This window comes from Patiria miniata, unplaced genomic scaffold (assembly GCF_015706575.1).
Source record: "Patiria miniata isolate m_02_andy unplaced genomic scaffold, ASM1570657v1 HiC_scaffold_21, whole genome shotgun sequence".
Classification (NCBI taxonomy): Eukaryota; Metazoa; Echinodermata; class Asteroidea; order Valvatida; family Asterinidae; genus Patiria; species Patiria miniata.
The window spans coordinates 333,433-361,379 of record NW_024037060.1 but is presented as its reverse complement, the minus strand read 5'-3'; the positions used below and the strand labels follow the sequence as shown (position 1 = coordinate 361,379).

At 41.5% G+C, this 27,947-nt stretch overlaps 2 protein-coding genes across 2 annotated transcripts in view; one reads left to right on the top strand and one right to left on the bottom strand.

Moving 5' to 3' along the window:
• The window catches only part of LOC119729576 (thiosulfate sulfurtransferase/rhodanese-like domain-containing protein 2), an 8,023-nt gene extending 479 nt beyond the window's left edge, over positions 1-7,544 (top strand). The window contains exons 2-8 of the mRNA XM_038202189.1: positions 1,378-1,965; positions 2,593-2,715; positions 3,211-3,319; positions 4,253-4,368; positions 4,584-4,742; positions 5,307-5,445; positions 6,011-7,544. Of these exons, the coding sequence (XP_038058117.1) occupies positions 1,378-1,965; positions 2,593-2,715; positions 3,211-3,319; positions 4,253-4,368; positions 4,584-4,742; positions 5,307-5,445; positions 6,011-6,231 (1,455 nt within the window). The 3' untranslated portion in view covers positions 6,232-7,544. The remainder of the gene's footprint in view (positions 1-1,377; positions 1,966-2,592; positions 2,716-3,210; positions 3,320-4,252; positions 4,369-4,583; positions 4,743-5,306; positions 5,446-6,010) is intronic.
• On the bottom strand, positions 6,788-27,947 carry LOC119729573. The gene is made up of 16 exons (XM_038202186.1): positions 27,435-27,947; positions 21,867-22,004; positions 19,841-19,981; positions 16,717-17,145; positions 16,093-16,269; positions 15,159-15,405; positions 14,178-14,383; positions 13,361-13,819; positions 12,609-13,112; positions 11,750-12,508; positions 10,853-11,323; positions 10,471-10,715; positions 10,116-10,332; positions 9,410-9,925; positions 8,592-9,071; positions 6,788-8,182 (listed from the first exon to the last, which is right to left on the bottom strand). Exons 1-16 carry the CDS (start codon positions 27,511-27,513, stop codon positions 7,740-7,742), a joined length of 5,511 nt encoding a protein of 1,836 aa, XP_038058114.1. The 5' UTR covers positions 27,514-27,947; the 3' UTR covers positions 6,788-7,739.

Sequence of the window (27,947 nt, the reverse complement as noted above, 5' to 3'; positions counted from 1 at the left end):
GTACTCGTATTACTACGATAATTTGAATCAAATTAAACCTGTTATTATTGCTTTTTTCTGCCCACTATGGGAAGTTTTGTAATAACGGAGGATTGGGAAGTAGTCTGGGAAGTGTTTAGTTTAGGCTAGACAAGTTATAAGTCCTTGTTGTATATGCATCATATGCATGTCACAAAAAAAACGATGTCCAGAAGCTGCCAAAATTGGTCTTTTTTTACTAGACAGAATCCAGCTCTGCAGCATAATGGTGGGGGTGTGAACAATTAATTGGTGGCAATTTAAGTGGCAAATAGCATTACGAGCATTATGGGATGGGATGTCACAGTATTCATTCTCATTCTTCACATTCTTCATTCTTACGTCCCCCCCCCCCCTTTTGTTGTCCCAAAAATCAGAATTCTTTCCACTTCACTATTATTATGTCTCTCATTTTTTCCCTGTCCCCCGAATACGTGTATAGTTTCAAATCCACTCTACTTTTCATTGTTAAATCTTTTCCTAGGTAACTGACCTTGCGTTGCAACAGCATCTTTTATTAAGAATCAGTGAACGAGGATGCAGCTAGACTTGCCAAGCGCAGCCAGTGCTCGGCATCGACGAGACCATTATCTTGTCGCTCATTCTTAAGAATATGCGCTCAATCTGGAAGATTTTTTGGGGGGGAAGATTGCGCAAGAATCCAGTTGCGCAATTATAAGAATGTGCATGCGCTTTCTTATGATTGCGCAAATCACAAGAAAGCGCACAACAGACATATCGCCACTAGGCCTATACAACGCCACGTTCACGGGTTTAGGCCTAGGCCTATACCACATTAGGCCTACCAGCTATATTTTGGTAGCATCGTCATCAGTGGGTGTATACTATATAACATATAGTACAGGCATTATCATCAAGTTTGACTTCATGCCGGTGTCTAGCCTGTACTCTGTGGCATTATATTAGCAGTGCAGCAGTAGCACTATAGCTAGCAGGAAAGATTCCCATACATATCCGGCCATCACTTGTCACCCTGTACACAAACCGTATGAGACTGGCCTAAAAATGTCTAATGTTTTTCTCAGTGGGCTAAATACTTTGGATACAACCTTATGTTATAACTGAATAACTTCTGAGACAATAAAAAAAAGAAAGGATTTGAATGCCATTTGTGGGGATTTTTCAAAATGAAAACCAGGCTATATGGAAAACCTAAACACTTTTGACATAGGTATTTTCAAGTTGAAATTCCTTGGACCGCCATCTGCATCCAGTAGTGTCCCTAAGACCCTAGGTTTTCAAATGATAGCAAATATGAGGCACAGAGGAATTTCCAGTACTAGTGGAACAATGCCGGAACAGTTCACGGTCCTTTAAATACTTTTTTTTTTGTCACAGGTTTTTGCAGAATTTGTGAAATCGAAAACTTTTGAGCAAAGGGGTTGCAACAATGTGCAGATTCCAAGTCAGGCTCCTTATTGGAAGTGTTGTGACAAAACGTTTACCATCGCGGCCGAGATCCATAAACACGTAGCGCAGTGCCACAGAGATGCTGTGGATCAGGCCATGAACGTTGAACTCCAGAAGGTTAGCCATAATTGCAAACACCGCAAAGTTTGCAATAAGAATTGTGACATAACCATCTCTGCTCATCCGCCCAACAAATTGTGGCACTCTGCGTCAACAGGGGATGAAAGAATAACAGAGACTCGGTGTGTTTTGTCAGATGGTGATGAGGCAAACGTGTACAGTGCTAAACAACATGCACTTGCCTCTGTGCAAGATGAAAGTGCCAGAATTTACTCGGATTTGACAGACAGTGACAGGACGTTTCCATGGCTACCAAGTCTCCAAAAATGTCAAAGTCTAAATGGATCCCAGAAAGGGCAGATCCTGCTGTACTACAAATACGTTGAGATCGAGGATCCTGATGAGGTTGCTGATTGGCAGAGGGAATTGTGTCAGAGGTTACAGCTGACAGGAAAGGTGGGTTCTGATGGGAAAGGTGGGTTCTGATGGGAAAGGTGGGTTCTGATGGGAAAGGTGGGTTCTGATGGGAAAGGTGGGTTCTGATGGGAAAGGTGGGTTCTGATGGGAAAGGTGGGTTCTGATGGGAAAGGTGGGTTCTGATGGAAAAGGTGGGTTCTGATGGGAAAGGTGGGTTCTGATGGGAAAGGTGGGTTCTGATGGGAAAGGTGGGTTCTGATGGAAAAGGTGGGTTCTGAAGGGAAAGGTGGGTTCTGAAGGGAAAGGTGGGTTCTGATGGGAAAGGTGGGTTCTGATGGAAAAGGTGGGTTCTGAAGGGAAAGGTGGGTTCTATTTGGATCAAAGATAATAGACCTAAGACATAATGACGTCACGCTCTTTCCTATGGGAGCTTGGTGGATCTCATCCTCGCCTGGCTCCTATAGGAAAAGCCCATATAAACAAAGCGTGAATAACATTATGTTTTAGGTCTATTGTCAAACAGAGAAGGACCGTATAATTGTTCAGAAATAGAAGTTATAGATGATACATGTGATTGTAACTGTTCCAAGTTCTAACATTTTAATATATGTCATTTTACGTAAGTCAAATGAAAAATTGTGACATTTTTGGAACTAAATCTTGCAGATCCGCCTGGCTACTGAAGGACTGAACGGCACAGTTGGAGGCTCACTGGAAGCCACAGAAGTCTACATTCAGTCTGTCATGACTCATCCAATTTTCAAAGACATGACGCCACTAGATTTCAAGGTACTCATCCAAATGTCCGAACTGAATCACATTTATTAGTTTTTATAGAAAAGAAAAACAAATCAAAGAATTGGAGAAAGATGTCAATCCACACATCTTTCAGGGAATGTAGCTCATTATGGGCCTTCATACAGAAATATGGCATTAAAAAAAATCCCAGGATATATTATATAGTGGGAACTAAAATTCGCTACAGTGTTTTTTTGTCCATCTTTATTTTCTCTAAATTTCACATTGTTTGTTCCTGATAACCCTAAAACTGAAAATCTAAGCAGTAAACCAGTACAGTCACAATTTGAAGTCATTGCCGAGGCAGTCAGGGTATCACTCATGCACTTGCACTCTTGTACCTTTGATTAATAAGGTTTTTAAAAAATGCACTTAAAAATTTGAGAACACAAGGGAGAGTCATGAGAGAGACACCACTGCACTTTTATATTTCTAGCTGTGGCCCTCCGATGAGTCAATTGTAATCGTCAGTTATTTCATTGTCAGAAAAGCAGTGGAGATTCCAGTCATTTCCCTAAAGGACTGAAAGTCGGTGTACACAAGGAGATAGTGCCAATGGGTGTTGATCCGAATGCACTGAGCTACAAACAGGCAGGTAGGTCAAAGGTGTCTTTTGTTGGCTGTTTTTATAGAGGCTGAATGATGGGGGGGGGGGGGTAGCAGCTTATGTGGCCTGTGAGCTTCTAAATGAAACCTTTGCCGGCTGATTGAGTGATCGTTGAAATGGCATGTTTATCCCCAGTTTCCTTGGCATAAAAAGACTGAGAGTATTTCTATTCCAGATTTCAAAGAAAAAGGCCCTGAGAATGTCATTGTCCAAGTTTTGGAGTTTTATTTATTTGGTAACATGTTAGTTCATGTACTGCCCCAAGCTGCCCCGCCTGTTACTGCCCCCAAACTGCCCTGCCATCACAAATAAATGCACTGTAGTCTAGTTAGGCCACAAAAAAAAAGTCTCCGGTTTCTGGTATGGAGCTTGCCCCAAAAGTGGTGCGGCGACGCGGCTTTTTTTTTTTTTTTTACCTGTTTTTTTTTTTTTTTTTTGCTTCAAATGTCGGCTGATGACTGCAGATGGTGCCCGACTAAACTTAGTGCAAATATATGGGAGTCCAGAGAGGCCACATAAATCTTATTCTCGATCATAACCCCATCTAAAAACACGTTAAAATTGTGCAGCAGCAGAATTCCAGTCAAACCAGTGAGTTTGGCGGTTTTGAAACATCATCTTCTATTGAAAAAAAAACTTTTTCATTTTGCCGACGCGCATGGCTACGGCGACGCGCGCGCATACCAGAAACCGGAGACTTTTTTTTTTTGGCCTTAGCAATGGGTTAATGCAGGTTTCATCATCTCTGACTTAATGGAAATATAAACTATTACTGTGGAATGACTTGTATGGAGAATGTTTGGAAATATAGATTGTCACTTTGATCAAACTTTCTTGTGCACTACTTGAAGCAGGACTTGATTGGTTCCTATGTGATGGATCATTTTCGTTTTCTTTTCTTTCTTTCTTTCTCATTAATAGGCAAACATCTCACACCATCAGAGTTCCACAAGGAGATGAAGCATTCCATCAATCCAGAGACAACACCGAGGGACACAATGATCTTGGATTGCCGCAATTTCTACGAAAGCAAAATTGTGAGATGGTTGGTCTGCAATATAAATAATACTGTCTTTACTTACATACAACTGGAGATATATTGTATTAATACGTGTACACCCCTTAACACTGGAGTTAAAGTGGTAAAAAAAGAAAGATTCCTGCATTCCCCTTTAAGTTGTTTGTTTTGGTCACTCCCATGTGTCGTATCATTCAGTGTAATACTTGCTGTGCATCGTGCTTCATATAACAGGGTCAGTTTAAAGGTGCAGTCACTCCCAACATCAGAAAGTTCAGCTACTGGCCCGAGTACGTGGACAAGAACCTTGACTTGTTTCAGGACAAGAGAGTGATTATGTATTGCACAGGTGGAATCAGATGTGAGCGGGGCTCTGCCTATCTGAAATCAAAGGTATGTATCAAAATCTTTACAAGAAAAATGGTTTTGTATTTCCCTTATGAAAAGACAAATGAAAAAAAAAGGATCAATTCCCAACCAATAATACTAAATATCATAAGGAACTGAAACAAACTGGGTTTCAAGCAATTTTAACCCTAATTCCTAAGGTCTTTTTTGCCAGGAAAGTGTCCTCCAAAATATTCCACTGTGTAGGAACCTAATAGGTTTTAGCTTGTTACTTGAACTTTCATTTTTGAGGTCATAATATGCTATTCCACAAGTTCGAGAAACTGTTGAATAATGTTGTGTGTATGTGCCCTATATTCATGTGTTCAGACGCACTTCATTTTCTGTGATCCACGAGTTTATCTTCAGGATGCAAGTGCATCTTAGAATAGCATGTTATGGATATGGATTGTGATATATGGGATAAAATGTACCATGGATTGTTACCATCGACCAGTCGGAATTGAGGACACACGTTTGCTTGAAGATAAAGCCCCTTATACCGTCCTCAATCATTATTGTCACAGTGAACCATGGGTTTTACTTGTAACTCTTTTCCTTGTTTTAAAGGGAGTTTGCAAGGAGATTCTCCAGCTACAGGGTGGAGTCCATAAGTACCTAGAGGAGTATCCTAACGGACACTTCAAGGGCAAACTCTTTGTGTTTGATGATCGATACGCCATCCGTGCTAATGATGAAGTTGTTGCAGGTATCTGTTTGGAATTTTCTGATGTTTCTGAATTGCTTTTGGATTTTAGAGCAATACAATCCTTTGACCCATTTATAAAACATCAAAGTTTTGTGGGTGATCCATTGATGGCACCCAATTTGGCATGTCCCCTAATGTGGTGCACCATCGTTTTTTTCCATGTCTAGGCAAAAAATGTACCCCAAAGTTTACAGGTGAAATTTCACAGGTGAAATTTCAGCTAATTCTTTTTAGCTCAACATTTATAACCATGACATTACAAAATCTGTGTTATAAATGTTGATTTAAGAACCTGTTGCAAAGTTAAGACTATGTGGTTTTCTGCCTTCAAATAGTAGAACGCCAAGTGAAATTGTTCATGTGCTGTAAGAGAATTGTAAATGCATGCAGCAACTCACAACCAAAATCGATGGTGATATTGCAGTGTTTGAAGCAGTTTAGTGTGACTAGTTCACCTTTTGGATAGTGCCCTGGTGTGGCATGTACATGTTTAATTCATTCCCCACTTCAGTCAAATTTCTTTGTCTAACAATAGTTTCCTTTTTGCATCTCTATTGTATTCCAGATTGTTTCCATTGTGGGCAAGCCTGGGATCAGTACCAGCCCTGCTCCAGTAGCCACTGCCACCAGCTAGTCCTGGCGTGCCCTAGCTGCCGAGAGGCAGGCCAGACGACATGCTGTAGGCTGTGCCGTGACATCAGCAACCGAGCCTCGTCTGAGGGAGGTAAGGTGAGGGAAGAATGTCTGTGCACGAGAACAAGAGAGCGCGTTCCTGTCGAGAAGTGAGGTTATGATGCGCAAGGCATTCTGGCAAAATGAGACAGAACTGTGCAGAGGTCGAAAGGAGGGTTTGCAGGTATGTAGGTAAGACATGTAGGTTTGTAGGAAAGAAAATAACATTCTCTTTTATTACAATACTGTTTATTGCACTTCCATTAGACAGTCCTTTGACAACTTATGGCTGTTTGATTGCATTTGTCGACATTTCAAAAAAGTAAAAATACTGGGAAAAAGGCCTTTGAAATTTCAACTGTTTTGTAGTTGTGAAAAGAAGAGATGCCAATTGTTTTTTCCTCAACATATTTTCCTTAATAACAAATCCACAATTTTTATACTATTTCTTTAAAATAGGCCTATGTGTAGTAGACATATCCAAGATTTACAAATATCACTAGATCTGAAAGCCGACATGAACAATCACCCCCATTCGTTATTGTTTTTCATTTTTCTCCACCACGACCTGTGCTCAGTCTTGTCTGATTTTGCCAAAAGGCTTAGACGATCAAATTTTTTCGGGAAATGATTATGATTCCATAAAAGAAATAAATATCAGTCACAGACGTCATTGATATGATGTTTTATTACTATGCACACCATTTAGCACATCCATGGGAGTGCCAAGTATTTCGCTATGTATGCACAAACATTGCAAGCAAAAGCGACCATTTAAACACGATGCACTAGTTAAGTATGTCTTTCTAAAAAGGGCCAAATAGTTTGGAATCAAAACGTTAGTATGTTTTGACCCAAATTGTGCATGTACGGGATCAATTAATGCCGCTATGGAAATATGTCTTTGGAAGGAGGGGTAACCCCTTTCCACCACCAACCCCCCCCCCCCCATTTCTTTCTTGGTAGTACTTGACGTGCCACTCTCCTTTTGTGCCTCCTTTCAACCTTTTAAAAATTGAGAATCGCTTAACCTTGAAAAAGATTTCTAGAATGGAAATGTCATCCCTTGCAACATTTACAATTTTTACAAATCTAATTAAACTAGCACAATATTTTATGACAGAATGCACAGAAACAATATTGTTAAACTTATTAACCAAATGGACTTTTTTTCCTTTTAATGCAGTGCTTGATTGTAAAGCTTGAAAATTGAAAAAAATACATGTACCATCAATTGTCTATATGTATTTAAAAAAATTGGTCAACCCAACAAAAGTGTCTTTTTAAATGTACATGTAATGATTACATTTCAATAATGAATTTTGGGAAATTTGAATAGATACTGGATAATTTGAAGAAAAACAATTGTAAATTTTTTTATTTATTTTTAATATGATGTGAAATAAAGAATGTTGTTTGTTGACTGACCTTTCAACTTCATTTATTTACTCTCCATAAAACATGTGGTTTGTTTACAATTAGTTTTAGAAAGCAGTGGAATTAGCAGCACAAATAAATTGCAAAGTTAAACACAGACCGAGATTGGCTATTTTGTATATAGGCAATATTACTAAACGGGAATATACAGTTTACTATTTGAAACATGTTCATGCCAGTGTCATTTAAGCGCAGTTAACAGGCACGCATTTGGTTAGTTTCTTTACGTTGGGTTTGGCAATGAGGACATAGGACGTACTGGCCCCGTTGCTCTTGTACAGTGTGGCACAGATGTATCTGCCATCCTTACACTTCTTGCCTAAGAGGTTGGCACTGAAGGTGATGTCCTCAAACTCCAGATCTCGTCCGACCACCAGCGGCTGGGCAGCCTGCTCGTCGCTCAGACCCTGCTTAACTGCTCCTAGCTTCTTGCCTTTGCCGTTGGCCTTGGGGGCTAGCCAGAGTTTCAGGCCCCATAGGTCTGTGCCATCAAACCCCACGCTGTCTGGCTCATCGTAGTTGATGCGGATACCGAGGAGCATTCGGTTGGGGCGTCCAGCATAGACAGTGGTGGCAGCAGAGTGGAAGAGAGAGAGACCAGTGACAGCAATCTGGGGATTGCGTGGCTCTGAACAAAGAGTGACAATTTAGTTAAAAACTTAAAAGCTTTCAACTTAAATTAAGTTATCCAAGGAGAAATTGTTAAACATGAAAGGAAAAGATAAGTAATATATTTTTCTTCTAAGTGGCCTGAAACCATTATGTTGAGATATACTTGTAAGGAAAAGTTTATGTTACCAAGGTTTGAAAACATATCCTAGTTTCCTTAACAAAGGAAAACTCTGATGTAATTTTCAAATCCCTACAAGCAATGTATTATTGAGTTCATTTCTTTTAAATTTTCATTTACACATGTACTTGCAAGTACAATTTTGAACGATTGAAAGGAGTTTGGCATCATTATATTGAATATGGATTATATATGATTGGCCAGTTTAATTTTATTCCTAGTTTGAATGAAGGCATCTCACACTCACCAAAGCATTCAACTGGTCGACAGACGGTGAGTACACTAGCGTCAGGACTGGCCTCAAGCTCAAACTCTGGGTTGGAAGACTCCAACTTGGAGAAGACAGCACAGATGTGTGTAACCTCCCGACACTCTCGACCGCTCATGTCCAAAGTAAACGGGACTGTTGGGAAAAACAGGGGCTCAGGCGGCACAAAATTTCGGTTGACAAGTTCACTTGGAAGTACCTGGTCCACGCTTGCCATACGAGGTCCACTGCCATCTGGCATGGCACTGCCCCACATCTGAAGTCTCCACAGATTAGAACCTCTGATGGCCGGGCTTTCTGGTGACATGTACACTATGATGTCGAGTTCTAGATCATTCCTGGCATCAGGGTGGATGTTGACACCTCCAATATTGACCGTTGTGACTGTGACAACTGGTAAGTGGCCATGTCCAGCACCCTCACCATGCCCACTGTCAACGTGACCACCCTCCTGGTTTGCTGTGTAGCAGTTCAAAAAAACAATAAATGGCCATTAGTTTTAAAAAATTGAACTTCTAGTTTTCTCATGCAACATGAGCAGACAAAAGAAGTGTTCACCTTTGGACGTTTAATGTGGAACTGGGGCACCCTCCTTGCCAATGTGGGCACTCAGGGCTCAGTTACAAGGATGTCCTGAAGTGGGATCTATGTACTATATGTACTTATAGAATACCAGTCTGAGGTGAAGGATAGCCTTACTGGTCATCTTCTGATATGACAAGAATTTGTGATACCAATAACAGAAAGGTGGTCTTAGTGCTCACGTGAAAGGGTTTGCTGCCATGTAATGGACTTACTTGGAAGGCATGGAGCGCTCTGGCATGTCACAAATGTGAGGGCCCCATCTGGTAGGGGAAGGTTAAATTTTGGATGGGCTGTATCCCCTTTGGCAATCTCCAGACACAGAAATGGGAATTCACTTTCACAGTTGGCCCTCCGCAGGTCAAATTGTACCATGATGTCAAAGTTCAGAGGGTCTGGTGGTAGGAGGTTTTGGTCGCTATCTTCCTGGCTCAGGATCTGCCGGTCGTAGTTTAGCTTCTGAGCCTGTGTTCCCATTTCATTGCGGTTTGCGAATATGCCAACCCGCCAGAACCCGCTGCCTTCACTGCCAACAATGGCATCGGAATTTTGGTGAGGGGTCAGCTCCACTAGGATGTGGAGGTCACTCTGTCCATCTGAATAGATGGTTGGAGTCAGGACTCGCCAGTAGACATTTGTAAAGCCTGCTATCTTCAAAGGACCTGAGTCTGGTTGACCCCCAGTGTGGTCGGGTTGACCACCTGTGTGATCAGTTTCACCTGTGCCTCTGGCTGCAAACAAACAAGCATTGCATAGCAAATAATTAGCTGTCATTGTTCTCTAATCGGTTGAAAATAATTGTGTACCTTCCTATGATACACACATGCATTGCAGTTATATGCCTGTTGTAGTTAGGAGTAGTTGTAATAAATGTATATACAATCCATTTATCCCTGTTACTGCAAAATAATGAATACTTACTTGGATGGCATGGGATCCTCTGACAGTTGACTGTAAGATCTCCGCTTGCCAGCGCCATTTCAAAGTCTGGGTTGGCCAAATGATCCTTGGCGAATTCCACACACAAGTACTTGAATGGGCCACAGCCCAGCCTCATCAAGTCGAACTTGGTGTGGACATCAAAGTTCAAGGGCCTAGTTGGGGCCAGGGTTCTTCTGGCATCAGGAACCTGAAGGAGCTGTGAAATGAATCAGATGGCTGTGAATGTTTGTTGACCAAAATCTGTGAAGGGAATGTAGTCGACACTGTCCTGTACTGAACCAATCAATGTGATGACACTCATCCCCATTTCACCGGATTCCTTCCTATATCTTACCTGTGGATCATAATCCAGACGTTCTTCAAAAGGCTCCCCGCCTCTTCGGTTCCTACTCCCATATATCCCGATTTTCCACAGGTTATCTCCATTAATGACATCTGTTTGCATATCTGGCACAACGTCAACAAATAGTCTGAGGTTTGTTGGGCCTTCTAAGTTGATCTCTGGAGGCAGCATGTGCCAAGTGAAGGTTTCAATTCTTGCAACATTTCTGTTGGGATTATGTTCTGGTTGTGGTGGGTCTGAAACAAAAAAGAGCAGAATTCCAAGTCCCTTTTGAAAAAAAAACATTCTCCAGTGAATTTGAAGCAGTTTTTACTTATACATCGTTTCTAAGTTTATCTACAAAGAAATGTGTTTTGTATTTGGCTGTATCTACCTTGGCATAAGTAGGGTCTGCAGGACACATGGGCACCATTCTCAACAGGAAAATTGTAATTTGGTTGAGGGTCCTCGTGTTGTGCGAACTCAATACAGATGTACCGGTGAAGGTCGCATCCAAAGTTGTGAAGGAGGAACCGGGCATCTACGTTGAACTCCAGTGGAGAATCGGGGCGCAGTGGCTTCTTGGCCTGCTTAGGTGGTAAGATCTGAGAAACGTATCCGATCCTATCTGCTCCTGTGCCATCCCTATATGTGTTGCCAAACAGACCTAGCCGCCAAAGCCGACGCCCCTGGATGGTGTCAGTGTTAGACTTAGGGAAGATAATGGCATGGATGCTGAGGTCAGTTGGAACTCCTGGCAGAGTATTTCCTGCGCTGGCAGTCCAGCTGATGTTGTGGAAACTGGCTGTGGGTAGACTAGGGTCCAGGGTTCCCCCATGGCCTCGATTAGCATTTCCTGCATTCGCTGTAAAATGAAACAAACCAGAAGACTTGTTTATGTATCTTGAATATCACATGCAAACAGTCGCTAATGAGAGAGTACCTTAAAGTAAGAACAGTTGGAACATTCTCCAATAAAACAAACCGTTCCTATTTAGAACACTGTCATTCTGCTCACAGCAACAATCTTTTTCCCACAAAGTTATGCAGGTCTGCATGTTGGGTATACATATCCATGCTAAATCAACCCGGCCAAGTTTAGATTTTCCTACCCATAAAGCATCAGCGAGACTTTTTATATAATGTTAAGACTTTTTATATATGACATTATAAAATTAAGTTGATGGGTTTCTTCTGTTACCTTATGAAAGGATTTAGAGAGCTATCAAAGTGGTTGAAATGTCAAAAGCAGAAATTTTGGAAACATCCCCTATTTCAGCGTCATACTTACGATCACATGTAACACGCTGGCAGGACACTATGCTATCAGCTTGGCCCAAAGCAAGTCGAAATGCTGGCCAAGAGAATTTGTCTCTGGTAAACTCCATACACAGATAAGGGTAGTTCCCACAGCCTATGCCTCGCATCTTGAATGGAGTTGTAATGTTAAATACAAGAGGATTTCCTGGTACGAGTGGTCTGGAGCGATCACTGGTTGACAGGACATCCTCCCTTTCATCAAATCGAGCTCCTGTATTGTCAGAGGCGTCACTTCCAAACATTCCAACCTTCCAGAGATTGTACCCCTCAATGGGATCACTAGAATCATGGGGTGTCAGTGTAAAGGCAACATTGACCATAGATGTACCATCTGAATTGACAGGGCTACTACGACGGCTCCAATGAAGGTTTTTGAAGGCAACAAAAGGTGCATCTGCTCCAGGTTCAGGGGGATTGACACCACTTTGACCTCCCATTCCACCACCATGACCTCCAACACCACCCCCATTACCTCCCATGCCACCACCCTGACCTCCAGTTCCACCCCCATGACCTCCAGTTCCACCATCGTGACCTCCAGTTCCACCACCATTACCTTCCATTCCACCACCTTGGCCTCCCATACTACCACCTTGACCTCCTGCTCCACCACCATGACCCCCAGCTCCACCATCCTGACCTCCCATACCACCACCATGACCTCCTGTGTTACCTCCTTGTCCTCCAGTACCACCCCCGTGAACACCAGTGTCACTGTCACCATCTGGATCTGCAAAGAGTAAAATGAGTTTTTGGATTAACTTGTCAAAGGGTATTATAGCAGTCCAACATATTTCAACTCTTAAAGATGATGTCATAATCATCCTTACCTTGACATGGCCATGGTTTGCATGAGGAGAATCGCTTCGTTACACCATCATTGTCCTCATGTGGAAGTGGCAGTTGAAAGTCTGGCTGTGGAGAATTACCTCTTGTAAATTCAATACAAATGTAGTTCAACTGCCCACAACCTAGACCATCAACATTGAACCTAGCATTGATTTCAGAGAATTCCAGTGGTGCATCAGGACTTAGAGGGATTGCCTGTTCCTCCTCTGACAGGATCTGGGGCTGGTACCGATACTTTGCTCCAAGTGGGTCACTGTCGTCACTTGCATAAAGGCCCACTCGCCATAGGCCATCTCCTGTGATAACATCAGTCAGTGGGTGTTGTGTCCCAACGACCTGTATGGCGAGATCACTTGGTTGGGGACTGTTGAAATGGTTAACTGATAGATGCCACTTGAGGGCTTTGAGTCTGCCTGTCTTTGTCCCTGCACTTTCACCACCACCACCACCGCCGCCACCACCACCACCACCACCAGTCTGGCCCCCTGAAACAGAAAAAGAAATCAGAAAAGTTAAATAAAGTGCATGTACATGGTGTAGTTTCAGGAAGCATGGGTTAGCATTTCAATCTTTATTTTCTTTATGAAAGCATAATCTTACTCTAACTTTAGATAACTTCTTTCAAGAGACCAAAGGGGTTGCTCCAAAGACAACAATGCTTTATAACAATGAATATCTACAGCAACAAATTATTGACAATTCGTAGCAGGTTTTGAAGGCTTAATTATCTTACCACCTGGGTTTCTGCAAGGAATCTCCTTGCATAATATCACCGCATCCTGAGTTGAGGTGGTGTCAGTGTTCTCTGAGATGAAGATGAAGTCTGGATTGGCCCCATCGCCTTTGGCAAGCTCAAGGCACAGGAACCCATACTCGGAGCAACCTAAACCTGTCACTGGGAACTTTGTCTGGATGTCCTCAATCACTAGATTGCTACTTGGTACCAAGGTACGGGAGGTATCTCGGCTGGTCAGGGTTTGTCTCTGGAAACCGAGCTTAGGACCACTACCGTCTTGGTTCTGGCTACCAAAGAGGCCCACCCGCAGCAGGTTACTGCCTGCAACGTAGTCACTTGTTGGCATTATCTGTGCATTCAGGTTAAGGGTGACGTCATAAAGGCCATCTGGCCGGAGTCCACCTGCTCGTAGTCCCCAGCCTAATTGACCAACGACCACTCTCATGCGACCATCATCTGGCAATGAAAATACACATTAGCCTTGTTTCGATGTTAATGCTTTGAGGTCAGTGTTGTACCTTACCATCTCTCATTTTACATTTTGTCTTCACCAATGTCTTTCTTCCGTTAATACTCACAACTTTCACTTAAACTTTGCTATCCATAATTGTGTGTGGAAAGCTCCACAGTTATCTTCGTATTTCAAAATTTTAAATCTGGATAGTTTTGTCTGTCATTTGTCCTTTTCTTCCTCCATTATAAAATAGTGTATACATTTCTTTTATCTTTGCAAATGAACATGTCCTGGTATTCAATCAAGCAATACTCTACCTTGGTCAAAACGAAATTAAAACGTATAAACTGCAACAAGTACCTGGAAGTTCTGGTTCAGGTTCCCTGTCACACGGCACTGGTTGGCATGACATGAAGACACCAGCACCCTCAGGTCCAGCATTCCCATGGAAAGGGAATGGAGGCTGGGGTGAATCTCCCTTGGTGAACTCAAGACATATGAACGTGTAACGAGAGCATCCCACCCCAGCGACATCAAACTCAGCCTCTGCATTCAGCACAATGGCCCTGAAATGCATTAGAGAAAGTTTTAAGGTTGAAATCGTCTTTCATCATGCTTTTTTTTAATTGATAAAGGTGTGTGAAGTTGTAAAAAGTTTCGTTTGCTACATGATGTGAGTCAGTAGTTGCCCAGAGTCACCCTACGACTGTTTTTTTTTAACTGCTCGTTGGTCCTAGCTCAGGTCAACTTCAATCAATTGTTGGATTGCATTAGCTATTAAATGTGTGTGGATGTTAAGCTGATCAGCTGACTGGTATAGTGTGACACATGTCAGTTGGTTAGTACATTGTACTTGATAGAGTTGCAATATCTCCTATCAGTCTGGTCTGCCTAGAGTGGTCAGTCCACGCTCAGTAGTTCACCCTACTTTGATGAACACCTCAGAAAATGGATGGTTAGTTGATTGGGCCATTACCTGATCATTGGTTGGTTGGCTATCATCGGACGTTATAACAGGATTTATCGAGTCACGTTTGATCAGTTGAGTTGGTCAAGACAGATTGGATAACTGTGACTTCAGTCATTCCACAGACAAGTGTGAATTTTCTTCAAAAGTCACAATCACTCAATGGTTAGTCTGGTCATCATACAATCATTTGGCAGTGCATGTTTTGCAAAGGTCATTATAATTTTAATTCTCTTTTAATACATTTCAGATTGACTGACAGCCTACCCAAATAAATTTTAGGCAAAGGCAGTCATGGCCATGCCTGTGACTTCAGCTTTAGCGTTTGACATTGACAAGCTGCATTATAAAAGGCTATTTTGAATCTTCCTTACTTGCCAGCAGCCAGTGTGGTAGAAGCCAGTGAGCTGTCTAGCATCTGCTGGATGTAACCCAGCCTGGGACCTGACCCGTCGGCAAATTGGCTCCCGTAAAACCCAACACGCCAAAGATTCCTGCCAGAGATGCTCTCTCCTGTTGAGTTGGATATGATGAGCGCCTCCACAGCTATCAGAGTGTCACCTGTTGGGCCGGGAGCTTCCTTGGCCTGGGCCGACCAGAACATTGAGTCGATGATAACACCTGTACATGTTCCAAAACAAGTGCCACAACAATATCAATTAGTCTCATCTCTCCTGGTTTCTTGGGTGGAGTGGTGTGTGAAAATAGTTTGTATACAGAGCGATTCTGCAGAAGCTGGAATTACCACATAGCCCAGATAGAAAAAGTTTGAATTCCACAATGCTGTTAAACGGCGAACTCATAGGTGAAAACAGGTTCTCATACATTACATGAGCTATTATAAAGTTAGAATACTCCTGGTGAATGTTTGAAAATTTTGTCACATGAGCTAATACTTGGAAGAAGTTGGTAGACTAGAATAATTGCTAGCAGCATTCCAGAATAGGGCTGAATGACTTTGTCAGTTGAAATGTTGATATTTGCCCAGTGTAGCACAAATGTAAAATCTTGTTAATGATCGGGATGGAGGTGCAAGAGGTCTTGCATTTTGTGCCCACTGCACTTTGCATGGATGTTCTGACATTGCCCAAGGTAATACAAAATTTGCATAGCGCGCGTTATGTATAAGCATCGCTGTCACTGACGTCTTCGCTCAGAAGATAAACAGTAGGAGGAAATGTCAGTTTCAACTGTAGGAGGAATCACCCTGAGTAAGCACATCCCTTCCCATTTCAAACAAGTCTGAACTTCTTTTGAGGAGAAGGGAGGGAACATGCCATGGAATCTTGTCTCCATTCTTTCCTTTACCTTTCCTACAAGGTCCGTAGTGTTTCCTTGTCAGCAAGTAACTGTTTGGATCTTCTCCGCACCGTCTCTCATTATCCAGAACACACTCTGTGTTGTACGCCTTTCCATCACTACCGCATACAACATTGCCTGATTCGGGGCACTGGTAGCGGCAGGCTTGAGTCACAACCGGGGGATCTTCAGGGATTAAACAAAAAAACTTCTTCGTCATTTACCCACTGGCAGAGAGCTCCCTGTCCAAGCCACACGCGGCACTAGGAGCGCAACTCCATGAAGTTGGTTGGCAGAAAATATTGCTATTAAAATGTATTAGCCAGCTGAGCAACATTTGCTTAACAAAATTCACCATGACACTTTGACTTGTAACTTATGAAGGCTTTGCCTTTTCAAATTTTTATACAGCTTTTGATCGTTTACTCTTGATTTGTGTTAAGATACACAACCGTGTTGTTAGCGTTGACGGAAGATATATGGAGAATAGATAATACAATTTACTAACCGAAGGTAAAAACCTGTATGAGCTTTCGTATTAAGACAAGTTCATGGTAGTTTTTACTTTAATTTTCTTGACATCTATTCTACCTTGGACCGAAGAAAAAGGGGCGTATACAATCATGACTATACCTGTAACGGGTAACTGGTGGCACTCAAGCCTCCAGCAGCTGATGGCGGTATCAAAGAAGCCCATGGTCAGCGTGAAGTCCGGTCGTGGGTTGTTTCCCTTCCCGAACTCGGTGCAAATATACGGAAGGTCGTCGCAACCGATGATGCTGACATCGAAGTGGGCTACTATGTCCTGAATCACCATCTGTTGGCCGCCTACCAGAAAGGTCGAAGCCTGCTCATTGCTGAGGATCTGTGGAAGGTGACCGATCTTGTCACACCAGCCGTCCTCGTAGCGGCAACCGTAGATTCCAAGCTTCCACAGACCCCGGCCGCTGATGCTCTGGCTGCCCGGGGCGCTGGTGACGATCAACTCGAAGGTCACGTCGCTGGGGCCTGTCGTGACTCCCACGGCGACTAGATCAGTCTGGAAGTTCATCAGAATCACCTCTGATCAGAGGGACAATGTGAAGTGAATTAAGGCCGGTTCATAATCAATGCGAATAGAAGCGAATTGACATCACGAAACATGAAATGTGTTTACATTTTTCGAATTTGCAGCACGAATGCTCGCGACCCCGCTCGTTTCTGCGCTTAGAACCGGCCTTTATGTTCAGTAACTATAAATTGTCGCCCAGGCCATTACATTTGTTTACTCAATTGGCGAATCCGGCCTTTAGGCCAAAAAAAATAATAAGTCGGTCTCTGGTCAGCGCGCGTCGATTTTAATCATGCGCGTCAATCTTTCTTTTTTTTCCAAAATGTTCCGCGGTAGCTCCAACAGCGCCCTCTATTGCCGCACCTCCTCAATTTATTTTACCAAAGAGCACCAAGGAATGGGAAATTGCACCAAGGCAAATGATCGAGAGCACCAGGGCAAATTATGGAGGACACCAATGTACATGAGGACACCAAAAAAGCAAAATAGTACCCCACCTTGTCTGTACAATCCAAGCTTGAAAAACAAAAAAAAAGCAAAAAAAAAAAAAAAAAAGCCGCATCGCCGCGTCAATTCCGGAACTTTGGTCTGACCAGAGACCGAATATTTTTTTTTGCCTTACTGGGCTCTTATCAAAAAAATTACCTCCAAACTTAAAAAAGATTCGAATTCAACCAATTTTTCTTTTCCCGAAAATCCATTCCAAAAAGTGTTATGTTCTTCAAGAATCCCAACGCATAAATTCACTATTTTATTCTTCGTAAAATCATCAAGTTTTCAAAAGTAATAAAATGATAGGTTTACTCGATTGGCGAAGCTGTCCTCAACTAGGCGCTATCGCACTCCATGCTTCCTCGATCATTGGTTCTGCCAAAATGCACTCACACCTCAACTTTAAGAACGGACGGAACACACGTATTATGCACTTGCTCAGGCAATTTTTTATCAATTTAAAATCAGTTTCTTAAAATGAGTTTGTGAAGCCTGAAGGGGGGAAGTCATTTTTTGGTAACAATGTCATCGAACATACGGAACTCTTAACGCCAGTTTCACTATTTGTTGTTTCGACCACAGTCTAAGTATTGCAAGATGAAGTTGCTACATCACGAAGACATAAACAGTCTGTTTGTACAGAACTTAAGCATTAAAACAAAAGGTCACAGGCTATAAACAGTCTACACAGACGGCACAGTGCTAACGGTCAAGGCTTTTTTAGATGGGGTCAAACTCATAGCCAAGTTTCCCCCAGCATCCAATAAGCCAACAAGACATCTACTTGTTATCACGCCGGCAGCATTATGAACTTGTTAACCTTCGCATACGTGTCGATATGCGACAAGGATATGGGAATACGTTGTACCCATATAAAAGAATGGTTTACACGATCGGCTTCTGTTGTAATAATTCATCCCGCGGGTTTTATTCGCCTGTTGAAAACTGTCGCTCGGTCGTCCACGTTTAATATTATCGAAACATTTGATTTACATCACCCCGACGCAAAAGTCCATCTTATGAATAATATCGAAACAACTTTTTTTAAAAGAGTGGTCCCTTTTTTCCTCTCCGAAATGAAACCGCTTCGAAACATTGTCACGACATGAAGATTTACACAAGGGAATTGGAAATCTTATTCACATGACGCCATTAGTTTCGTTGATTTTAACGAACGAATTGTTGATAACTGTTTTGGGAGTGAGGTCTGTTGATGTGTCATTTTTGAGTTACGGTATGAATCTATCGTACGTAATAACACACAAAAGCTACAACTAGAATGGTTCTTTCCGTGGTCTTTGTCACTAATTAGAAATCAGAGTATGAGTTAATCTTGAAACTTCCTGGCTTAAATGTACATGTATTTATCTTTTAATATAATCTGTAGATATCATTAAACCCCCTTGTATGACGTAATTCTGTGCCGGCGCCGGCGAGTAGAGTGACGGCGGATGACCAAAATCCAAAAATTGTCCGGCTGTGGAATTTCGAAGCGGGGGGGGGGGGGGAGGGGGCGCTGTTTATGATACATATGTACATCTTATGTTATAATATAATAATAATAATGTGCTGCATCGTATAGCGCTTTATACCAAAGGTCTCCAAGCTCTTCACGTTACTTGGGCACTTCGGCGCATTTACAGCTTTTGTACTTTTTCCCGTTTTTCAGTGCTATTTAATACATGTTGGTTGTTGAGATCGAAAATTACCTCAAATCCGCAATTTTTGGTTTATCACCAAGAAAATGTTGGGGAGGGGATGATCCAATGGCCTATCCCCTGGTCAAAAAGCATGTGGTGTAAAACCACACTCTTTGCACACCGTGTGGTATCTACCGAAAACGGTTTATCATAGATTAATGGTGTCAAATTAACACTGCAGATTTTTGAAGTGTTATTCCCTATACGTTCAGTACAGATATCACTAATTTAGGAACTCGAGGGTTCAAAACCATATTACCCACCATGTAGTGCTATCATGGCAAAAAAAATTGTTCTGAAACACGTGCCCTAGTAATTTCTGAGGTCAAACAGTTCAATCGAAATGCCAGTCGTAATTTAAGCCCTTTCGCATAAAGTTACACCCGGACAACTTCTAAATTAGTTTTGTAGCGGAGTTCAAGTTTTAACCAGTACTCCGGGGAATGACTGGTTTCACACCGTGTAACCAGAAACCTGTAGGGGCCCGGGTGTACATTACATGCACAACTCTTACCCTTTGGGCATTCTCCGTTGGCCTGCATGGATACCATCGGGTTGTCGCAAGCGCTGTTGTCCAGTTCACAGAGGTTGTCGTACGTCACGCCGTCCGAGCCGCAGACTGGCTCGTACGTGTCGCCGCATCGCCGCTTGCAGCCTGCATGAGGGTCATCCAAGATTATGATTAATACATGTACAGGGTGAGTCAAAAAAGCGGAACGCAAAACCCCCAAAATATATTTCATATTTAAAAAAAATATGTAGCACCCAAAAAAATAATGACTGGAAAGCAAATTTCATTAGCTACACTTAGATGAAAAAAATTACTGAAATTGGTCAATCCGTTCAAAGAATATCACCATTTAAACGCAACGACCTTAAAACCTGTCTCGTCAAAAAAAGCAATTTACTTTGTGTTTTGACTGTTTGGAACAATAAAGAAAATGACACAGAATACTTGTTTCAACAACTGTCACCAACTGTAGTACACAATATTGTGATTAATAACCCTGGTTTGGCAAACAATATGATTTATAAAATCTCCTTTTTTTTTTAAGACTGGCCTTCAAAAGAACTTTGTTGCATATTGTTAACGTTTCAACTGAGATTTTATTGCTGGTGATGCTTGAAGACAGTTGTGACGACGATTCTTGAAATCGCATTTTTTGGGGGGACCAATTTCAGTAATTTTTCGTCTAAAAGTAGCTTATGAAATTAACTTTCCAGTCATTATTATTGTTGGTGCTACATATTTTTTTTTAAATATGAAATATAATTTTTGGCGTTTGAGTTCCGCTTTTTTTGACTCACCCTGTTCATTTACCGACAAAGTTTATTGGAGGACTTTCGCCTATTTTCAAGGCACCTATAGGCATATATCTGAATTTGGTGGCTACACCATCTTTGTATTAATACTACATGTATAGGTCCTTCAAGAATAATAAGCGCAAAGGTTGATACATCAGCCAACGTCTTCCAATCATAACCAAACTTTCGGAGATAAGTCTGGGATTATTTTCCTGAAAAAAGTCGCCTTTGCCCGTAAGAATATTTGAAAGGTTGGGATGGCACTAGCAGAGGTTGTTATAATTGCCACAGCGTTTCAGTAAAATAAAAGCAATGGCTAAATGTCGCTGGGATGCTTTCCTCCTCCTTGAAACGCCGTCGTCAATCAATTAATTTCTCACTTAAAGAGTTTCAATATAAACCAAGAACCACGCAAAATATTGCATTGCATTTTTGCTGGTTATACGTTTTTGCCAAATCAAAATGTAACTGCCTGAAGCAAACATTTGAGTGCGTGTAGGCCTATATACATTGTACATCTGCCACAAATGATAAGTTAAGGAATTATAACAACGTTTGTTCTCCCATGCAAACGCCAACGCATTGCGTGTCCGCAAACCTTTGCCTGGGCCATCGGATACTTGTTTTTGCCCATGAGTGCCCGACTGTGAATGTTTTGGCGAACTTGTCATTAGCCCAAAATTTCCAGCGCGGGCCAAAGATTCGATCTGAGAGGGTTGTGCGGCACGTGCCGTTAAGGATTTGTAAAACTGAAGGGTAGAGGCTCTGCAGAGGAAATTTGAGCTCGCATTTCTGTGACATTTGGTTGAAATTATATGGGCCATAACATTGCATTAATTTCCGATGATATTGAGGGATCATTTTTCAAAATGGCTACAGACCTCATGACTACCTCTTGTTAGAGGTGATGATCTTCGGAGTAGAATTTCCACAAAAGTCATTTGTCCAACGCCAAGAAATTGAACAGAAAGTGAAAGACGATGAAATAAGCTTATGAGTATTGCTCCTGATTTCTGTTGAAGTGATGGCATTCATCATCGGGGTCTATGGCAATTGATTTACAGGTCTGCCTTCTGCAGCCTCACCCTTTCTTTCTGTTTGTTCTAGTGGGACTTAATAAATATCCCAACTGCGGCTACTGCGCATGTCATGAAACTTCTCGATGCGTATCGACCAATCATTACATCACAGCAACTTGACCTTTGACCCGCATAGAACATTATCCTGCAACTTACGTCGGCATGCTCCGTCGCTGACGTGATATAAGCTGGAATCATAGCATTGCCTGTTTTCCAACTTGCACTGATTCTTGTACGTCTTACCGTCGGAACCGCAAACGGGCCTGGTCGCTTTGGGACACTTCTTGGTACATTCTGGGAGGGAAAAAGCATTAGAAATGCATCTTATTTGAGAGCAGTTTCTTTTCCGAACCGTCAAGCAAAATCTAACAATGATGAATGACACGAAGGGATTTGTTTGGGGCTGATGACCGGCAAAATTATTTTTCAGAAAGAAACAAAAACCATTCTCAATTAACCTGAATTTCGGAGCCCCAAGAATAACCTTTAAAAAATATAGACTTTGCCTCTAAACAACACTGAGACTATATGACGGTCTGTTTTAAAGTATTTATTAAGGACTCAAAGCGCCATGTGGTATCTTGGCACTGAATATAAAAGTTTCTTTTGCATAACAAGTCGATTCTTTTTATAACAAATGAGTAATACATTTCCAAGTTTTAGGTGGGATATCCAGCGGGGAAGGTGGTTGGACAGTGATTACCTATACGATACATAATCTCTAAAAATCGATTGTTTTGCTAGATTCAAACTCGGGGCCGATGCACTCAGGAAGCTCGCGTCTGCTATTGACCGGGCGTTCACACAATGCCCTTATACCTTTGGGCTTTGCGCTAAACTCCTACATTTTTTGTGTTTTTCTTCCTAATATTCCGTATCCTTGGGACTGTTGACTTCAAAAATTTCAATTGAAGCAAAGTTCGTCGGATTTGATAGTGAGCTATACGAAACTATGAACGATACCAGATCGGTCGATTGACTGATTGTTACTTGGAAACAAAGAGTAATAACGAAATCGTGTTTTATCATCAACAGCTTGTATATGGCTTTTCACTGTTTTCTCGAAGTGTGTAGTATCATCTGAGCTGAAATAACAGGTAACCGAACGGTTTTGAACATTCTTCTTCTTTTTTGGATTTTGAGTGGTGTGATTTTTAAAAACGATCAAAACGCATGAAAAGCAAATGCTCCTATATATGACATGAAGCAAGTTTGAAGTAGGCCTACCGTTAACCAAACGCGCATATAAGTTGAACCTCATTCAAGGCGCAGTCAGACACCGGGGTCGCACACTTAACAAGATTCTTGTCCAGCCAAATAACCAAATACACAACTTGTAACTTCGTTTGCATGGGTTATCCTGACTCGCGCAGGGAGCAGGCTCGATTACGGAAAATGTCAAGAGTCGATTCCGATAGGGTCAGGGCGTGAGGATTGAAATGTCAGAGACAGAGTCGATACCGATATGCTCAGGACGTGAGGATTGAAATGTCAGAAGAAAAACTTCGATGGACGTGATGGGCAAACTTGCTAAAAGCGGGGAAAGTTTTTTTTTCTCGTCGAAACAGCTTACTGGAAAACGGCCATACGCAATGAATTTGCTCGTGCATTCATGTTCTGATTATTCTGGGAGTTTTTATTCACCATGATACGGCGGTCCTATAGCGTTAAAGGCTTTATCATTTGTTTTTCATGATCTTTGTTTCGTTTTCAATAATAGCCGCACAAAATCAAAAAGACAAATGCTCATAACCTAACGCGTAGAACTTTCAGCTGAGTGGATGAGAACTTTCAGCTGAGTGGATGTTATTCTTTTCGAGAAAACAGTGAAAAACCATGCACAACCTCTGATTACGAACCACGACTAATATTAGGCCTACTCTATTATTTCCAACAATCATGCCAATTGACATTTCTCGATTTCTTCTAAAGAATAATTTCACAGGTGTTTAGCATAAACGATCTTCAGTCAAAGTAAGCTTTTCGATAATAATTCGCAAGGTTACTTTTGGGATAAATGAAAATGGTCGCAGTCGAGAGAGACTGTTCAACGATTTGACCTTGGTGATTATGTATGTGGCCTATTTTTGAGTAGTATAATAGGGGTGTAAGTGGCGCCACCAACGTCAAAATAGTCCCCCCCCCCAAAAAAAAAAAAAACACACACACACACACACACACACCCATTCTTTTTCCTGCGGCCAAACGTTTTCGGCAAATTTTTTTGAAAGTTTAAAATTGTGAGCCCCCCCCCCCCCCCGCCAAATCCTGGGTGTGCCACTACCGTACGAGGCCACATTCAATGGAGAAACCATTGTACAAGTTATTGTGCAAAGCTAATGCCCCATGACGGATTATCTGAACATTATAGCTAGCACGATACTTTCGCCATTGAAGGGGGCCAATGTGAAGAAACAACGTGCCAAGATAGGTCCTGAGGCGCTAAGGTATGTAATATCAAGAACAAAGTAACCAAAAACAAATGATAACGAGTTCTCGAAAAAAATATATATATATTTTTCGTCGGAATATAGCAATAAAACTTTAAAAATATGTCCACCTTAAACCACACTAGTGTAAGGACACACTTTTCCCCAGGCATATTTTCTTAATAAAGAAATGATGCACAAAAGTATACTTTCTGGAAATCGCTGAATAATTTATTATTGCAACGTTCTTGCTTTTCTCTGGGGAGTATTCAGTGCATAGGTTCTCTCGTGAGTCGTCACATCTATCAATAGGGAGCAGGGATCGGGGACGGCCATAGCTGGGTATCGGGGAAGTCGGTCAATTAGGGCCCAGTGACTTGGAGGAAGTATGCACACGCTGTTTAGAGCATTGAAAACAGATCCCTGGAAAACGCGGGAACAATATTGCATAATACAAAAGATTGGCGATGGTTTAGTATAACAGACGGGCCACACATATTATTTTGTGCACCTCGGTAAAGTCATTGACCGGGGCCATGCATCAAACATATCACGTGAACAAATAACTTGAATGCGGGTTTGTGTCTTAAAGAAATGTTACAATTTTTCCCCCAAAAATGAATTATCTTCCCTCAATTGTGTTTAATCAAGTCCTAATGATCGATATAATAAATTCCACCCTTTTCTTCTCATTCGTCCATCAGCAAGGAGAATTTCTTTTTTCTACAGAGAAGCTAAGTCCGAGAACCATGTGGTATCCAACTGACGCAGGCGTATCATGGTAATTGACTATACTTGGTTGCAGAAAAAGTAATTGCGGACGCGCCTGAATTGTTATCTATATTATTAGTTTACTTGTTCCTGATAATTCAATGTTGCATTTTCCAAAAGTGCGCTCTAGCTGGGAATTCCAAGCCAACTTAAAGAGAACATGATGGCGGAATGAGACGAATTTGAAATTGGAATTGAAACCGATCGATGAGCCATTGTATGGCATATTGAGACTTTTCTGTTTAAATCCTCTCAACTAAAGATATTACTGAGGCCCCTCGGTTGCAGTGCCAATTTGCAAATTGTCAATTTATACGTGGAAGGAAGACGCAAGAACCCTTTTCAAGGGAAAACTCGGATAGTAAGGCAAGTACTTCAAGTACAAATGACCTGTTTGCCTCAGTAGGATTCAAACACTGGCCACTCATGTTAGTCAGGTGGCATATGGTCGGAATCGTGACCGACTGGTCCAAAGCACCAAACTTGGCAGATAGATTCTTATAGCCCTAGAGAAGATATTTAGAAGGGGTGACACCTGAAATTCTTTTTGGAAGGGTGCCTAATTTGCATAAATCGGTAATCCCTGCCGTGTGATATATTTATTCCCATATTTGGGTATATTTTATTTTTTTTATTTTTTTGAAAAGTGTATTTTGGTGATTCTACATGCATATTCTTACTTCAATAACATTTTGTAAAGCATATAAGTGACTGAATAATTAGGAGGACATAGTAAAGAACCAAAATTGCTACTATTTTACCCTAAAGTTGCGCGCATTTAACTTTTCCTCAGATATCATCAATTAGTCTTGCCAAACGTGGATATTGATGAGCTTCAAATTCACAAAGTTACTTACTGGCACAGTTACCCTAACAAAATAAGTGGGAAATCATGTGAAAATTGATAACATCTTGATGTTTAGCCCAAAAGACCAAAAAAGGGGAGAAATTGTGGTGTCCGTAAATTGGGCTACTACAGAAAGGGTAACGTGGGGACTTGAACAAGTTCAACGAAATCCCACCAAATATGAGATTATTGTTGTTTACAATAATTTTTTTCTACGCCAAAACGTTTTCTCAACAATAATTTTGGGAATTTCCTTGAACTTGTTCCAGTCTTCCATGTTAGGCAACCCTTCACCTACTTGTTAGCCCAATTTATGGACACCTCGTTTTTTCCCAATTTTTATTTTCTTGGCTAAATATCACAATGTTATCATTGTTCACATGATTTTGCATAAGGTTTTAATAGGGTAACTGGACCAGTAAGCTTCTTGGTGAATTTGAAGTTCATCAATGCTGATATTTTGCAAGACTAATTGATGATATCTGGAGACAAGGTAAATGCGCGCAACTTTAGGGCATAATAGTAGCCATTTTGGATCGTTACTATGTCCTCATAATTATTCAGTCACTTGTATACTTTGGAAAATGTTATTTAAGCAAAGATAGGTAAGTAGAATCCCCAAAATACACTTTTCGATTTTTTTTTTTTTTTAAATATACCCCCATGATATGGGAATAAATATATTACACACAGGTATTAACAAATTATGCAAATTAGGCACCCTTCAAAAAGAATTTCAGGTGTCACCCCTTCTAAATAACTTCTCTAGGTCTATAAGAATCTATCTGCCAAGTTTGGTGCTTTGGACCAGTCGGTCACGATCTTGACGAAAATTATATCTAAGCCACCTGACTATGTGGAAGGGAAAGAGTTGGAGAGTAGTACGTACTGAGTCAACTTTAACCCCGACCTAGTTAAAGGGAAGATACAACATTTGCAAACATCAAATAACGAAATGATCAAATTAACGCGAAATACCTTACTGGATTGTTGGGGAATGACAGTCTAAAGCATCCTGAAAAATTGTGGCTCCTGATGTGCTGACAATTTAAGAAAAACTGTATTTTTCCAACGCTGGTCGGCCGACCAGCGTTGGAAAAAACTGGCCTTTTTTCAAAAACTACTCCTAGTTTTTCATATTTAGCTATTCTGCATTTTCTTTGCAATTGATTACACACCTGTGATGGGGTACAAGCCTACTAGACTGATTCTTTGACCTTACAATTCCCCAAAGTATACAAATTGCTCTGTTTCATCTTTAGTGGGGTCAGGGAACCAGACTACAAGAACATGATTGGTTTTCTATGTTTTTCCAGCATCTACAAGCCCAAAACGTGAACCAAGTCAGTTGAACAATATTTGCTACAACCTACTTATCCTCAAAATTCATTTATTTATGAAAACATAATTGTACATTCCCTTTAACCCTCAACACAACAATCGGGTACGGCGCAAAATCTCAATCCATACGTATGCATGAATTCTCATCAGTCATTGATATGGCGCTTGATCCTTACTAATGCCAGAAATCAATGCTTCTTGTTACTTTGACAGGATATAGCATCAATTTATCACTAACTCGTATGTACTCATCTTCACTCCGCCCGAAGTGAAATACCAAAAATTATTCTGTGCGGGATGTGGAATATCTCTTCACATTAGCAGAAATGTACTTACTTTGTGCCGCAATGTTTGTCAAGACAATGCAGAGAACCACACACCGGAGAAAGAAAACCCTACTTGGCGTCGCAGCCATTTCTGATACCAAATCCTAAAAAGGCCCCACGAACATAACAACTCTTCCAGTTGCCTCGCGAAGTTTTCGCTCCAGTGGCCTCCTTGCACGTACAGCGGTGCGAGAGTTTTATAACCCAGTTACAGGACAGCAAGTGCAGGCAGAGAATGTAACAAGGCAATTGTCTTGGGGAGAGATATATTGCTCTCACTTCATATCCAAGGCGGCGCCCGACCGTCAAATGAACGTGATTCGATCAACAACTCCCGCAAGGGTCAGGGTAGAAGGTTAACCGACCAATATCAGTGACCCTGTTTTAAGTCCTTAGAGATGTTGGTTCCTGCCGATTGCCTTGCAGTTTTCCTTGGCACGCGTTCAACTTAACCTTCTCTTAAAGGAGCGAGGGCCTTTTTGCCTCCGCTGCGCTTTTCCTCCCATTAGTATTCCCCGTAGTT

Bases quoted from the DNA above. Each gene is read 5' to 3' on its own strand.
- LOC119729573 (XM_038202186.1), bottom strand. From the start codon at position 27,513: ATGGCTGCGACGCCAAGTAGGGTTTTCTTTCTCCGGTGTGTGGTTCTC. The intron at 10,716-10,852 runs GTAGATACAGCC...TTTTTGTTTCAG, and splicing joins CAGACCCTACTTATGCCAAG to ACCCACCACAACCAGAACAT. The intron at 10,333-10,470 runs GTAAGATATAGG...TTCATTTCACAG, and splicing joins GTCTGGATTATGATCCACAG to CTCCTTCAGGTTCCTGATGC.